Source organism: Babylonia areolata, chromosome 9, assembly GCF_041734735.1.
Source record: "Babylonia areolata isolate BAREFJ2019XMU chromosome 9, ASM4173473v1, whole genome shotgun sequence".
Taxonomy (NCBI): domain Eukaryota; kingdom Metazoa; phylum Mollusca; class Gastropoda; order Neogastropoda; family Buccinidae; genus Babylonia; species Babylonia areolata.
The window spans coordinates 28,669,249-28,686,855 of record NC_134884.1 but is presented as its reverse complement, the minus strand read 5'-3'; the positions used below and the strand labels follow the sequence as shown (position 1 = coordinate 28,686,855).

At 44.3% G+C, this 17,607-nt stretch overlaps 1 protein-coding gene across 2 annotated transcripts in view; it reads right to left on the bottom strand.

Annotated features, from left to right (window-relative positions):
- Window positions 1-17,607, bottom strand: part of LOC143286194 (uncharacterized) — a 67,870-nt gene that overhangs the window by 30,553 nt on the left and 19,710 nt on the right. Inside the window, exons 2-5 of one of the 2 annotated variants that reach the window (XM_076593830.1) lie at window positions 8,489-8,610; window positions 6,728-6,929; window positions 3,717-3,994; window positions 2,562-2,684 (exon numbers count right to left, since the gene is read on the bottom strand). In XM_076593830.1, the coding sequence (XP_076449945.1) occupies window positions 2,562-2,684; window positions 3,717-3,994; window positions 6,728-6,929; window positions 8,489-8,610 (725 nt within the window). The remainder of the gene's footprint in view (window positions 1-2,561; window positions 2,685-3,716; window positions 3,995-6,727; window positions 6,930-8,488; window positions 8,611-17,607) is intronic. The other variant, XM_076593831.1, reaches the window with a different exon arrangement.

Below are 17,607 nucleotides of genomic sequence, written 5' to 3'. Positions count from 1 at the left end.
CTCTAGCACCAAATGTTTTGGGACATTTCTACTGAGTCGACAAGTACTATCAGAACAGCAACAACAAGTGCATCATATATCAACTGAGTTCTTGTTTCAATATCCCACAGAACGCTGCCATTGATTACAGTATCTCTACCAAGCACATATGATCTTCTGCATGCATACACACATACACAAAAGAGTTGAAGGTACTAGGAGACTGGGGAAAAAAAACCTCCTCCCTTAAATGTTAAATCCAGATTTTTCTTTTTTTATGTGGAAAAGAGAATGGGACTGAGACACCCATGAGGTAGAACTGAATGAGCAATATTTGTTGTATTTTGCATTTCTTTTTATCACAAAAGATTTCTCTGTGTGAAATTCGGGCTGCTCTCCCCAGGGACAGCGTGTTGCTACAGTACAGTGCCACCCATTTTTTGTATTTTTTCCTGCCTTGTTTTTCCTATTGAAGTGGATTTCTCTACAGAATTTTGCCAGGAACAACCCTTTTGTTGCCGTAGGTTATTTTATGTGCGCTAAGTGCATGCTGCACACGGGACCTTGATTCATCGTCTCATCCGAATGACTAGCATCCAGACCACCACTCAAGGTCTAGTGGAGGGGGAGAAAATATTGGTGGCTGAGCCGTGATTCGAACCAGCACGTTCAGATTGTCTAGCTTCCTAGGTGGATGCGTTACCTCTAGGCCATCACTCCACTCAATAGCGAAGTATGGTGACGTATGGTGACTGCCAAACCTTTGTGAGGTGAGGTCAGTGTGGAATCAGATTCTACTGTATTCCCTACTTTATTGTGTGTACTTTTCAGTGATACAGTTGCTTCTGCTGGCCATATGTACTGTGACCACAAGAAGAATAAATCCAAAATAAGAATGGTGACTGACATCCCGACCTGTCATCTCAATGCTGTGACATCCTGACCTGTCATCTCAATGTTGTGACATCCTGACCTGTAACCTCAATGCTGTGACACCCTGACCTGTAACCCCAATGCTGTGGCACCCTGACCTCTAACCTCAATGCTGTGACACCCTGACCTGTCATCTCAATGTTGTGACATCCTGACCTCTAACCTGAATGCTGTGACACCCTGACCTCTAATCTCAATGTTGTCACATCCTGACCTGTAACCTCAATGTTGTCACATCCTGACCTGTAACCTCAATGTTGTCACATCCCGACCTGTAACCTCAATATTGTCACATCCCGACCTGTAACATCAATGCTGTGACATCCTGACCTCTAATCTCAATGTTGTCACATCCTGACCTGTAACCTCAATGTTGTCACATCCTGACCTGTCATCTCAATGTTGTCACATCCTGACCTGTAACCTCAATGTTGTCACATCCTGACCTGTCATCTCAATGTTGTCACATCCTGACCTGTAACCTCAATGTTGTCACATCCTGACCTGTCATCTCAATGTTGTCACATCCTGACCTGTAACCTCAATGCTGTGACATCCTGATATGTCATCTCAATGCTGTGGCACCCTGACCTGTAACCTCAATGTTGTCACATCCTGACCTGTAACCTCAATGTTGTCACATCCTGACCTGTCATCTCAATGTTGTCACATCCTGACCTGTAACCTCAATGTTGTCACATCCTGACCTGTAACCTCAATGCTGTGACATCCTGACCTGTCATCTCAATGCTGTGACATCCTGACCTGTCATCTCAATGCTGTGACACCCTGACCTGTCATCTCAATGCTGTGACATCCTGACCTGTAACCTCAATGCTGTGACACCCTGACCTGTCATCTCAATGCTGTGACACCCTGACCTGTCATCTCAATGCTGTGACATCCTGACCTCTAACCTCAATGCTGTGACATCCTGACCTGTCATCTCAATGCTGTGACACCCTGACCTCTAACCTCAATGCTGTGACATCCTGACCTCTAACCTCAATGCTGTGACACCCTGACCTCTAATCTCAATGTTGCCACATCCCGACCTGTAACCTCACTGTAATCTCAATGTTGTCACATCCCGACCTGTAACCTCAATGCTGTGACACCCTGACCTCTAATCTCAATGTTGCCACATCCCGACCTGTAACCTCACTGTAATCTCAATGTTGTCACATCCCGACCTGTAACCTCAATGTCGTCACATCCCGACCTGTAACCTCAATGCTGGGACACCCTGACATGTAACCTCAATGCTGTGACTTCCTGACCTGTCATCTCAGTGTTATCTCACTGAGTGGACAGCCCCTTCTCTGATGAGCACACTAGATGGCAGCAGCAGTCTAGGAGTACACCGCCAATCCATGAGACCCGAGGCGTGTTTCTTACACGCTATTCAAGCAAAGGTTCTCCGCGAGACACGCTAGGAAGGTGCGTTTCTTTTTTCCACCTCGTGGCAAGAGTGGCTCAGTTCTCGAGAGTCAAGGCTACGTAACCTTCAGAGCAATTTCACTGTGGGGCAAGCATAAAATCAACTTCCCGCCTCACGTTTGTTTCGTTTGAGCATGCACTCCTCGCCACTCGCTCTCTCGCGACTACCACGCAAAGCGTGTTCACGATTAAGACAGCACGTCTCTGACCTGTGAGATGTTCTCCTTGTTGGTCTCCTGCAGGAGCTGCAGGGCTTTGTCCCTCTCCGCCAGGGACCTCTGCAGGTCCCCCATCTTCTGCACATGCTCCAGCTGACACACCTCCACCTGCCCCTGTGACACAACCCGAACCGCCCATGCTTCTCTGTCAAGTGCTCATTGTTGTAGCCATAATAATAGTAATAGCAGCAAAAGTAATAATAACAGTACATAACATTTCTGTCGTGTGCAATGTCCAGTAAATCAGAGTTCAAAACAGTAATAAAAAAATACACCCAAAACCCCACCAAAAAAACCCACCTGAATTTAAGTGTTAGCTGATGGACTTGCGTCTGTGTCCCTAAATTTTGAAAGGTATGTTACTATATGAGACTCTGTGTGTATGTGTATATATATATATATATATATATATATATAGAGAGAGAGAGAGAGAGAGAGAGAGAGATACATACATACATACATATATATATATATATATATATATATATATATATATATATGGGGGGGGGGGCGAGGGGGGTTAGGGATGTGTGCAAGTGTGCGTGCGTGTGTGCATGTGTGAGAACCAAGACACTAGCAAGTGTGCACAGACGCTGCCCCAGGAGATCGGAAAAATCTCCACCCTTGCGCCCTGACCAGAATCGAATCCAGGACCATCAGATGGTTTATTCCAAAGAAACAAATAGAACGCTGGAAGTAGAGAACCCTGTCACACAATATGCCCACCAATGATTTACCTGAGCAATGATTTTCCTGAGCAACGCATTACCAGAACAAAACATTACCCAAGTAGTGAGTTACCTGAACAATGAGTTACCTGATCAATGAATCACCTAAACAATGGGTTACCTGAGCACTCAGTTACCTGAGCAATGAATCACCTGAGCACTGAGTTACCTGATCAATGTCTTACCAGAGCAATCAATCAGTTACCTGAACAACAAGTTACCCAAACAACAAGTTACCTGATAAGTGACTTACCAGAGCAATCAATTACCAGAACAACCAGTTACCCAAAAAATAAGTTACCTGATCAGCAACTTACCAGAGTAATCAGTTACCTAAACAATGATTTACCTCAACAGTGAATTACCTGATCAACCAGTTACCCAAACAACGAATTACCTATCAAATCAAACGACTCACCTGAGCCTCAGCCAGCTGCGACACGAGCTGCGCCTTTTCCTCATGGAGGGCTCGGATGTCGGCGACGAGCCGAGCAGTCACCCCCCCGGGTCCAAGTCTGGAGGATGGGGGGGCTCCCTCCCCACCTGGCGGGGGTAAGGACGAGCTCTGAGGATCGGCAGGGGCAGCAGACACCTGGCTGGCTGAGGCGCTGACGAAAGGCGATGAGGTCGGGGCCACCGAAACGGTGGAGGTCGTGGCGTGTGGAGCCGAGGAAGAAGAAGAAGAAGATGATGATCCTGCAGGGAACGCATGTCACGTTACAACAATGTCAAGAGAGAAGCCACGTTTAAGCCAGTAACTTTTTTCCAATCTCATGTTTTCTCGTGCAACGTGCCTCCGTGATTCCTCTCGCTTTACGAGGAAGTGTGGGATCTGGAGAAAAGCATGGTCATTTCCCTGCCAGCATTTATCTTTTTCTCATAATCATCATCCTCATTGTACCTTCATCATCATCATCATCTCTTTAGCACCATCATTGCCATCGCATCTTTCTCATAATGATCATGCCCATTATCGTTTTGTCATCATCTCTTTTAGTGTTATCGTCACCATCACTATACAACTTTCTCATAATAGTCATCACCATAATCCCTTCATCATCTGTTTAACATCATCATCACCATATAACCCCCCCCACACACACACACACAAAAACAACAACAAAAAAACAACTCACCATCACCAGATCTTTCTCATAATAATCATTTCTGTTATCTTATCCACTCATAATCTCTTTACCATAATCATCACATCGTTCTCATAATACTCATTCTATTTTTATCCCTCCATCATTTTTTTCTCAATCACCATCACCAAACCTTTCTATAATCACCCCGGCCATTCCTTCATCATCTCTTTGACATCATCATCACCATACCTTTCTGTAATCACCCCGGCCATTCCTTCATCATCTCTTTGACATCATCATCACCATACCTTTCTGTAATCACCCCGGCCATTCCTTCATCATCTCTCTGACATCATCATCACTATGCCTTTCTGTAATCACCCCGGCCATTCCTTAATCATCTCTGACATCATCATCACCATACCTTTCTGTAATCACCCCGGCCATTCCTTCATCATCTCTCTGACATCATCATCACTATGCCTTTCTGTAATCACCCCGGCCATTCCTTCATCATCTCTTTGACATCATCATCACCATACCTTTCTGTAATCACCCCGGCCATTCCTTCATCATCTCTTTGACATCACCATCACCAAACCTTTCTGTAATCACCCCGGCCATTCCTTCATCATCTCTTTGACATCACCATCACCAAACCTTTCTGTAATCACCCCGGCCATTCCTTCATCATCTCTCTGACATCATCATCACCATACCTTTCTGTAATCCCCCCGGCCATTCCTTCATCATCTCTTTGACATCATCATCACCATACCTTTCTGTAATCACCCCGGCCATTCCTTCATCATCTCTTTGACATCATCATCACTATGTCTTTCTGTAATCACCCCGGCCATTCCTTCATCATCTCTTTGACATCATCATCACCATACCTTTCTGTAATCACCCCGGCCATTCCTTCATCATCTCTTTGACATCACCATCACCAAACCTTTCTGTAATCACCCCGGCCATTCCTTCATCATCTCTTTGACATCATCATCACTATGTCTTTCTGTAATCACCCCGGCCATTCCTTCATCATCTCTTTGACATCATCATCACTATGTCTTTCTGTAATCACCCCAGCCATTCCTTCATCATCTCTTTGACATCATCATCACCATACCTTTCTGTAATCACCCCGGCCATTCCTTCATCATCTCTTTTGACATTATCATCACCATACCTTTCTGTAATCACCCCGGCCATTCCTTCATCATCTCTTTTACATCATCATCACTATGTCTTTCTCATGATACAGGCAATCATCCCCATTTTACCCCTTCATCATGTTCTCTTCATCATTTGAAAAAAAAAAAAAATCATCCCCATAACTTCTTCATTACTGTCATCATCTTCTCTTTAACATCATCATCACAACCATCACATCTCTTCTCTTGATAACCACCTTGGCTGTCCTTTCATCCTCATCAGATCTTTCTCATAATCATCATCCCTATCATCCCTTCATCGTCGTCATCTCTTTAACCCCACCATCACCATCTCTTCCTCCTCCTCCCACAAGTGGAGCGATGGCCTGGAGGTGACGCATCCGCCTAGGAAGCAAGAGAATCTGAGCGCACAGGTTCCAATCCTGGCACAGTTGCCAGTATTTTCTCCCCACCCACTAGACCTTGAGTGGTGGTCTGGACGCCAGTCATTTGGATGAGACAACAAACCGAGGTCCCGTGTGCAGTATGAGTTAGTGCACGTAAAAGAAACCACAGCAACAAAAAGGCAGTCCCTGGCAAAATTCTGTCAAAAAATCCACTTCAATAGGAAAACAAATAAAAAAACTGCAGGCAGGAGGAAACAATACAAAAAATATGGGTGGTGCTCTCAGCCCAGTGACGCGCTCTCCCTGGGGATAGCACCCAGAATTCCACACAGAGAAATCCGTTGTGACAAGTTTTCAGTTCAGTTTCAGTTTCTCAAGGAGGCATCACTGCATTCAGACAAATCCATATACGCTAAACCACATCTGCCAGGCAGATGCCTGACAGCAGCGTAAGGCCTTGAGTGCATGTTTATATATTTATGTACCTATCAAAGTCGATTTCTTTCTGCATAATTTTGCCAGAGGACAACACTCTCATTGCCATGGGGTTTGTTTTTTTCAGTGTGCCAAGTGCGTGCTGCACACGGGACCTCGGTTCATCGTCTCATCCGAAAGACTAGGCGCTCAGTTTGATTTTCCAGTCAAACTTGGGAGAAAAGGCGAGAGTGGGATTCAAACCCACGACCCTCACGGACTCTGTGTATTGGCAGATGAGAGTCTTAACCATTCTGCCACCTTCCTCCTCCTCCTAATACAACAATACAACACAAGACTGACCATAGAGGCGGGTCTCCAGCTGCTGGATGGTCCTCTCGTGGTCCTCGATGACGCCCTGCAGGGAGGCGATGAGGTGGTCGCGGTCAGACAGCCGGGTGGCCGCCGTCTTCTCCAGCACCTGCACCTGCTGCTGCCGGCTGCTCTCCTGCTGGTGCAGGCTCTCCAGGCGCTCCTTGTACTTCTTGTGGTTTTCCGTCAGGTCCTTGGGTGGGGCAGTCACCAGAGGAAACAGCCACATCATCATCATCATTCAAACAAGAGATTTTTTTTCTATTGCACCAATGTTCACCACCACGGGTGGACAGTTAGAGGTCACATCAACATTATCACCCATTAAAACATAATTCCTTATATATATATATATATATATATATATATATATATATATCACCAATGTTCAAAGACACTGGAAAACTGTTTTGGTGTTGTTCATTCACTCACCCTTACACACCACCATACATCACCAAAGACTCCAACATCATCATTCAAATAGAGATTTTTATCGCACCAATTTTCAAAGACATGGGAAAATTATCGTGGTGTTGTTCATTCACTCATCCTTACACACTGAAAATTACTGTGGTGGTGTTCATTCACTCAACCTTACACACTACTACTACTACTACACATTGATCACCACAGCCCGAACATGTTCAATGAAAGCTATACACCCGCAAAGCAATGAGTAAAATAGAGATAAAAGTGAGGGGGATGGAGGGGGGGGGATGGACTCCAGATAATATTTGAATAATCATTTACAGAAAATCAAATAGAAAAAAATATGTCAAGCAGGGGAAAAAAACAAGGGGGGGGGGGGGTTGCAAATAAACATTTCTGCATGTGTCCAATATGAATTTCAACATAACCATCGCAACCAAGTGTAACTCTGTCCCTCCACACATCCCCAACCTCTCTCTCTCATGAAACATGTATTTGTTCAAGTATCTGCAAAGGAAAAAAGATGCTGAGAACTTGTAACAACCCCCCACCCCTAAATTCTCCAAGATTAAGAAAGGGGGGAAGAAAAAAAAAAAGGAGAAAAAAATCTTCAAAAACTTGGATAACAAGGAAACCAATGGGAAATATGATCTGTCTGAGAATCTGCAGAAAAAAAAAGAATTAAATGAAAAAAAAACAAACATGTATCTGTTTGAGAATTTGTAAAGAAAAGAAACCGGTGTAAAAACATGTATCTGTTTGAGTACTTTTAAAGAAAAGTGATTCAAAGAAACTTGTTCCCCCACCTAAGCCTCCAAGGAAAAAAAAAATGGATGGCAAGGAAACTGATCGAGAATACTGTATTTGAGCATTTGCAACGGAAAGAAAATGCAGTAAAATCTATTTCTCTTTTAATCACGAACAAAAGCAGACAGCTTTGATAAATCTTGATATCAGTACTGACTGCAAAAAACATCTATCAACAAAACTGCTTAGTATGAAGTTTGATTACTTGTCAAGAGAGCAGCCAGTTTATTAAAAAAAAAAACACCACAAAAAACCCAGATTATTTTATTATTAGCATTATTATTACAATTATCATTATCTTATTTACTTATTTGTTGTTATTACGTTATCCTCAAGCCAAAAGGAATTGAACCATCTACAATCATCTTTCTTTTGTTCATTAACTTTAACATTCTCAGCGATTCTAGTTAGTTGTTCGGAGAACTTTTAACACGGTTTCCTCAAAAGTGCAGCAGAAAGAACTCAAACGCAGACTCGTTCATTCGCTCGTTCGTTCGTTCTTTTTGTCCCGTGTACCTTGACCTTGAGCATGAGGTTGTCTCTCTGGCTGTTGCGCTCCAGCAGCTCTCGCTTCATGGAAATGTACTCCGCATTGCTGCAGGGGCTGCCTCCTCCCGCTGGGCCCAGCCCGCTCCCTGCTGACAACAATAAGGCACCTCTTCGTCAGCGATGCATGGATGAAATCAAGACAATAATCATATCTCAGCAAAATGAATAAATAAATAAATAAAACGAATAAATAAAAAGTGAAAAAAAAAAAAACACGAAGCTCTCCATGCCCACAAGTGTGTGTGTGTGTGTGTGCGTGTGTGTGTGCGTGTGTGTGTGCATGCATGCATGTGTGTTCAATACAAACACACATATAAACATTAACAAACAAAAACAACAACAACAACAGCAAAAAAAAACCCAACAACAACAACAATAATTCATCCAGTTTGTTGTTTACATGTCATTTGGAGTTGAGCTGTTTCAACCTTGTTTACCTGTATTTGAGAGTACAGAAATATAAGAGTTGTTACTCAGTGTACATCATAATTATTCATATTTGTAACAACAACAACAACAACAATAATGATAACAACAACAACAACAACAATAATGATAACAACAACAACAACAACAATAATGATAACAACAACAACAACAACAATAATAATAATGATAATGAAAACAACAACAACAATAAAAATGAAAGTGATTTCCGGATGGATCCTTATGGCAATGCAAATGTAAATCATAACAATATAGGTATCGACTGGCCAGGGCACCGCACAATGCATGGTGAACCTGTTTGATCGTTCTCCCACTCCCGCTACCGCCCGTGGTGTAGTTAGATCATCACACAGAATGGCCCTCCAATGTTCACACAGTCAATGGGGACTAGGGCTGAAGAGGGCAGACAGAGGAGAGACAACAGTGGCAGTTTACCCGCTCCACAGGGGTTTATCTCCGTTCTCTCTCTGTCTGACTCTCTGATGGAGCAATTATGAGACTGACACACAAGCTTGTGCCAACAGCATAGGGCGAGTTGTCTGATCAATGGTCTCTCCATTGCAATGGGAATTCGTTTACGGTTTGGTCTTTTGCAAAGGACTATGTCTCTCGAACTAGGAAGCAAGAAGATTGCAATCACTGACTCTCAGTGCTGCAGCCTTGTGGGGCTTGTTTGGTCTTTTGGGAACGAACCATCCCAACGCCGACTGTCCTACGGTCCTCTTGGCCGAGAGAGTTTGGATGTAACTTGGGCAAGACACTACATCCACTGTAATCAAATTCTAACTCAGGTAGTCGGGACAGCAGTTGCGCAGACACAGACACACACGAACCTAATTCCTCAAGCAAAAACCACTCCGAAGCCGACATCACTGACGATGGTTTGCTTCAGCGCGAAGAAACTTTGAACATAACACTTTCGCATGAGAAACAGCCTCCTGAGAGGAGAAGAATATAAAAAGAAAAACAACCAGAAAACGCCACAGGCCTGTCCCAAGTGCAGCGTGTCAACACAGAACACTACACACACCTACTCTTGGCAAACTAAACTACAGGTAATGGTGGAAAAAGGACAGCTTATGGTAAGCCCGCTTCATCCATCCCAACAACCCTAAACACATTGCAATGTATTAACTCTTTAATTAATTAAGTCTGATAACCATTCTCTTGGCACGGTGTCGTACTTTCGCCTTGTTGTAGGACAAAATATCATCTGATTAAACAAGCTTGATTAATTATATGCACATTAAGAAGTGTCATACCCGGACTATTTCTCTCCACAGCGAATTACCTTTTTTTTTTTTTTTTTTTTCTTTTTTTATCTGTGCACCATTGTGTTTTGACGCACACACATCATTACCTCTGAGAAGTGAGGGTCAAAGTTATGTATGTATGTGTGTGTGTGTGAGCCTAGTTTTCTTCACGATTGGGTTTTCGTAATTTAATGCCGCTCTTATTGTTGTGATTAACTTAGACAACTTGTCTCCCCCAAAGCTTTCAGCACCACAAAATTTCAGTTGCATTAAAGATAAGCCAAACATATCTCCTCTCTCTCTCTCTCCTTAAACATTTTGATTCTGATGAGGAACAAGAGAAACCCCCACACTAACACGCACACACACACACACAAGCATGCACACGTGCGCACATACACGCGCACACACACAATCACAGACACACTTACACAAGCATATATTATGCTCACACCACACACACGCACACACACACACACACACACACACACACACACACACACACACAGTGATAGAGGGTCACAGAGAGAGAGAGAAAGAGAAACAGTGAGAGACAGAAGTGACACACACACTCTCTCTCTCTCTCTCTCTCACTCTCTCTCACACACACACACACACACACATTCAGACTGAAGAAGAAGAAGAAGAAGAAGAAAAAAAAAGTGCTTTGCACAGGCTCACACCGCCAGTCTGTCAACATGGAGAAGGTTCTCGCTGTGTGTGTGCTAAAGGGGTGGAGTGGGGTGACACAAGATAACGATGTCTGTGGTTCTCTCTCCCTAGAGTGGCCTCTTGATATGGATATAACCTACTGTAACCCAAATTACTGGGCAAGCAAAACGCTGGGCATACTTACGAGGCAGAAAAAGAGTAGGGGAGGAACACACACACACACACACACACACACACACACAGAGACATGGAAACAGAGAGACAGAGGAAGGGTGTATGCATTTCTTTTTTTAATCCAAAACAGAGCCCCTAGGCATTTCTGTTTCATAACAATAATGGACAGCAGATTTATCATTCCGCTCAGGGGAGTGTGAGTGAGTGAGAGAGACACAGAGAGAGACACAGAGAGAGACACAGAGAGAGAGAGAGAGAGAGAGAGAGAGAGAGAGAGAGAGAGAGAGAGAGAGAGACAGAGAAAACACTCTCTTGAATTTCTGCACGTGGCTGAACAACAACCTCCCCTTCCTATTGATTTTTCTACCTTGGGACAGTTCGGACGGAATATTATCAGAACGAACAGCTCAATGAAGGAAAGAGAAACAATGTCACAATCACGGGCAGCAATTATCATAAAAAAACCAAAAAAACTGGCGGTTCCACATTGACACACCTGTCAGCTGATTGGGATTCAGAATACAGAATACCTGTATATCATAACATCTGAACATATATATATACATGCGACACATGGATCCTAACGCCGGACTGGGGAAGAAGAAGAAGAAGAATTCAATCCATGGAAATGTGGCGTTATCGCAAGATTACTAAACACCAGAAGGACTGCCTGTATGATGGCGCCAGTGCAAAAGAAGCACCAAAAGGACTGTCCTTATAATGTTCTTACATAACAGAATGTACCATTCACCTGGAGGTGTTGGTAAAGCGTTCATGTTAGAAGTATCAGCACTGCTTTAGATCGCCCCCTCCGCCTCCCCACCAGCAGTCCCCTCCCCCCACCCCCACCAAGCAAAAAAAAAAAACAACAAAAAAACAAAAAAAAAAAACAAAAAAACCTCTCCATTTTCTCACGGCGGTCACCTCTTATGCCCCCCCCCCCCCCCCCACTCACTCTCCACAAGATGGATGGCGAAATGAAACTGGCGTAACTAACCACAAACGCACGTACACACACACACACACTCACACACACACACACACACTTGTGTATTTTCATGCAACCCCTGCCATCACCTAAATAAAATTAATCCCTTAAGATACACACACACACACACACACACACAGCAGAGAGAGGGCGCCGCCGGGAATCCCGTTCCCGATGCACCACCAACCAACACGTGACCAGCAATCACTGCATGCAGACCCCGAATCAGCAGATATTGCTCAGACCCTGATAGGCCTAATCCCCACCACCTCCCACCCCTCCTGCCTCAGTGGCTCCTCTACAGCACACACACACACACACACACACACACACTGGACAAAAAAAATCTATGGGATCTACTGGGCAGCAGCAATGCCCAATTGAACACGACACAAGTCAAGCCAAAGCCGATTAAAACTTCACCCATTTTTTGCGCTGATCCGCCTTCAGTTTCCACCCTGCCTTTCTTTTGTATGCCATGGTTCTATATAAACTATACAGCTTACTGTATAGCGGTGCCGACGTTTTCTGGCAGCGGTCCTTGCAAGCTCAGCTAACCCTGGGTCCAGTCTCTGGAGTGAAAACAACAACAACAACAACAAAAAAACCCACAAAAAAAACAACAAAAAAACACGGGAGGGATAAAATGGCTCTTGTTCCTTTTTCTTCTTTTTCAGGTTTTCTAACGCTCATTATTTTTTAGGGTGTGGTGTGTCCAGTTCGTTCTGCCTGCAGGAGAGTGTGATCAGTTTAAACCTGTATTACCCCCCTCCCCTTTTACCTACCCACTTCTCTCTCCACCGCTCATTCAATCTTAGAAAAAAAAAACAGAAAAAAACCCCGGTTAAGTGGTTTTTAAGTGGATTCCCCCCCCCCCTTTCTTTGTGAGGACACACACACACACACACACACACACAGGGAGAGAGAGAGAGAGAGCACTGTGTGGTCTAATCATTTGCAAATGCAAATATAATCATATATCAGCGAAAGGCTGCAAACACTTCTATCGATGAATAAGCACGTAATTTCAAAATAAATATATATATATATATATATATATATATGTGTGAAAACAAACGCACGTTGTAAACATATTCCAGTCTCATAAAGTCTATATAGGAAAGAAGACTCGCTGATACACATCTGCACACTCATATTTACACAACAAACAGTGCAAAGGGTGATACTTTTTTCGTTCTTATTTAAACGTAAAAACGTAAGCTCTTAATTCCATACCAGCGTAAGGGAGAACAATGATATCTCCGCCTGTGGCTGTTTACTCCTGTTGTAATATTTATAAACTGCACCTGCACATATTGACATTTTCATTTGTCCGCCTTTTGCTTTCTGCTTTCTAGCTTTGCAATCCCATGTTTGACGGGCGCAATAGCCGAGTGGTTTAAGCGTTGGACTTTCAATCTGAGGGTCCCGGGTTCGAATCACGGTAACGGCGCTTGGCGGGCAAAAGGTGGAGGAGATTTTTTCCGATCTCCCAGGTCAACATATGTGCAGACCTGCTAGTGCCTGAACCCCCTTCGTGTATATATTTACGCACGCAGAAGACCAAATACGCACGTTTAAGATCCTGTAACCCATGTCAGTGTTCGGTGGGTTACGGAGACACGAAAATACCCAGCATGCATGAACCACGACAGTGTCATCGGCAAGTCCATGTTGGTCGTGTAACGGAAAGAAGAACCTGTACACAAGTAGGCGGTTTTTTTTTTGGTTTTTTTTTTCATATCTGTTTGAAAAAGAAAGAAAGAGCTGAGCATGGTCTTAATTCAACAGCGCCTGCCTTCAGAGAAAAGTCAAACGAGTCGTGTCAAATCCACAGTGCTATGTTTATGCTGTGGTCAAATTTCATATTTGTGCACCCTTTCTTGCTTTTCAAGTGCTTCCCTTCTAGTTATATTTGTCTCATCTTATGTATTCGAATAGTCGGACAGACTGTCACATGTTAAACAAGCTGTGGGTTCCTAGGGCTTAACAACAGAGCAGCAGGCAGTGATACACGAACAGATGAAGACAGACAGACAGACAGACAGACAGACAGACAGACAGGTGGACACTTCAACATAAGCAACTAACGACTGAGAATGAGTGTGTGCATTAAAAACAACAACAAAGAAACAAACAAACAAAAAAAGACCCCCCAAACAACAACAACAACAAAAACAAACAAAAAAAACACAAACACACAAAAAACCAACCAAACAAATAACATACGAAGAACAAAGAGGTGGGCGGAGGGAAGGGCGGGGTGTTCCCTGAGTGAAGTACAAGTGACAAGGGGCTCTAGAGAAGAGCCACTGTCAACGAGGCATGACCGTAGCTGTGCCTGTCTTTGAAGTCAGCGCCAGAACTGATGACTGTGGTGGGGTGCACTGGGCTGTGACACGAATCGATACCGTTGTAAGCTTGCTTCCCAAATCACCCGCAGCGTTACTGCACTCTCTCCTCTCTGTTTTTGTTTTGCTTAGTTTTTATACCTTCCAAATCCTTCTACTAGTTGAGTCCATACTTTGTCACAGAGAGTTTTCATTTTCTTGAAAAACAAAGATTGCAACCTGTGCACAGAGGCGCGTTCCTTAAACGCTGGTCATGCAAGATTCTCGGGAGACATGCTAAGAAGGTGCGTTTCTTTTTTTTCTCCAACTCCAACGGCAAGAGTGGCTAGGTTCTCGCGAGTCAAGGCTGGGTAGCAACTTTGCCGCGAGGTAAGCACAAGATCTGCTTCCCGCCTCGCATTCCTTTCGTAGCGCATGCAGTTCGTACTCCCTAGCCAGTCGCTGTCTCGCCACTAGCAACGCAAGCGTGCTCGCGATTGAGAAACACGTCTCAGGTATTTCACAGTTGTATGTTGGGCGACTATGAACCATAAAACATTCATTAGTTCACTGGTCGACTGGCAGAACAACATCTAATTAGGTATGACACAGTTTGATATTTCGGACTTGCTTTGCTCGCGAGAACGTTGAAGAGATGTCCAACAAATGCAAAGACTGCCTGATTTTGCAGAGGGGCGGAGGCTGGTACAAGAAAGAGTGGAGAGATGGAGAGGAAAGAGAGAGAGAGGAGGAAATGGAGAGACGGGAGAGGGACGTACAGAAAGAGAGTGTACGAGAGACGAAGGCAGGAAGAAGGAAAGAAGAGGGAGAATGGACAGCACACAAAGTCAAGAGTAGAAGTTAAAAAAAAAGAAGAAAAAAAAAAAGAAGTTTTAACCCCAGGACTCTGGGCCAGGTTGCCTGACGCGATCACTGCAGCGCTGGTTGCTTACAGTTCAGACGCTCATACGTAAGTGGACTTTCCCGTGGAGTTGGGAACGTTCTTAACGATAAGCAAACTTAGCGCTGCAAAGATCGCCTCATGCAAACTCACCCCTGGTCCCTAAAAGCAGGAGCACTGGGTTGCATAAAGCGAGCTCAGCAGCGCGCAGACTTCTAACTTGAAGCAAAGCTTGGAGCTGCTAAGAAAGATGATCGCACGTACGCAAGCAACTAAGAGCCAGTGAAAAAAAAGACAAGGTTGTGAAATGGATAGAGGGAAGGAAGGACAAGAAGTCTTCAGCTAAGCCTCATACACGTAGAGGACCTGCGTGTGTAGATATCTGTGTAGGGTGGTGCTGGCATCATCAATCAATCAATCAATGCCACCCGGCAATGTCGTGCTAAGGAGGCCCCTACCCACGCCTGACTGACGTGGCTTGATTGCCTCGCACTGCATCTGTGTGTGTGTGTGTGTGTGTGTGTGTGTGTGTGTGTGTGTGTGTGTGTGTGTGTGTGTGTGTGTGTGTGTGCGCGCGCGCGCGCGCGCTTAAGAAGTCTGCAGGAGATGACCGTGTTGGTTTAAGCAAATCTTCATTCAGAAAAAAAACAACCCCACCCCCCAAAAAAAATAAAATAAAATAAAAACAACAACAACAACAACAAAAAAACAAACAAAAACAACAACAACAAAAAAACAAATAAACAAACAGCAAAAAACAACAACAAACAAACACACACACACATTTAAAACCCCATGCATATACACATAAACAACAGAGTAACAACATCAAGCTAACAGCTTAAACTAACAAATCGAGTTCAAGCATTCGATAAAGCACTATTCCCCCGTTGTTGTTTTAGCTGTTCTGTGCATTCATCATGTCATACAGTCTAGCCCCCCAAAAACAGTATGCCACCTCTCCTTCAGACACACATGGCGTCTGTCCTCCTTCCGCCTCCACCCTGCACCTACCCCCCCCCCCCCCCCCCCCTCCTCCCCTCTGACCACCACCACCCCCCTCCAACACTCCTCACGCCCCTCCCCCCCCTACCCTCCACCCCCACCAATCCCTTTTCCTTTCCCAGTCTTGCAAACTGAACGACAATGTCCAAAACAGCCCACGGGTTAATCATCGTTTGATTGGCTACACCTGACTCCCTTTGATTTATAGTAACTGCAGTAGAGAGGCGCCAGCGACCGATTAATAAGAGACTGTTTGGCGGAAAGGGGGTGGGGGAGGTAGGTGAGGGGCGGAAGCGGCGGGGGGTAGGGCGGGAGGGGGGGGGGAACTAGGGATGATTGAGGAAGTGGGGAGACGGGCGCAATAGCCGAGTGGTTAAAGCGTTGGACTGTCAATCTGAGGGTCCCGGGTTCGAATCACGGTGACGGCGCCTGGTGGGTAAAGGGTGGACATTTTTACGATCTCCCAGGTCAACATATGTGCAGACCTGCTAGTGCCTGAACCCCTTTCGTGTGTATATGCAAGCAGAAGATCAAATATGCACGTTAAAGATCCTGTAATCCATGTCAGCGTTCGGTGGGTTACGGAAACAAGAACATACCCAGCATGCACACCCCCGAAAACGGAGTATGGCTGCCTACATGGCGGGGTAAAAACGGTCATACACGTAAAAGCCCACTCGTGTGCATACGAGTGAACGCAGAAGAAGAAGAGGAAGTGGGGAGAGGAGGTTGGGGAAGGCAAAGGACTACGACCGATACCTGGAAACAGTTCTTTCCACTACCACTACCATTCCATTCTCCTTCCGCGGAAATTTTGGTCTTTCATGTGAATGACTTGGTGTCAATGCAATGTTTTTTGGTTTTGTCAGTGCACAAGGTTCAGCGCTACCTTCTTATCATTATCATCATCATCATTAAGATCATCATCATCATATTACTGCTACTATTACTATCACTAATATTATTATTATCATCATTATCATTACTATTTAGCTAGTATTGGTCCGAGTACTGTACCATCCCGAACTCTTCCTGAGCTCTTCAAGTTACGCTCACAACAAACAACATTTTTCAATCGTTTTATTCAATTACTAATAAATCTTTAATATCTTCTGAGCCTTAAACAACGACTCTGGCTCTATTCATAATTCCTTTCCTACTACTACTGGTCCTTCAGTCGAAAAACGTAATTAATCATCACCATCATCAGTCATCAATCACTCCCACCATCAACAATCACCATCATCACCGACATCGTCGCCCGCTAGCTAAAGGAGATCTTTTGGAGCGTGTAATTTACAACGATGGACTTTAAT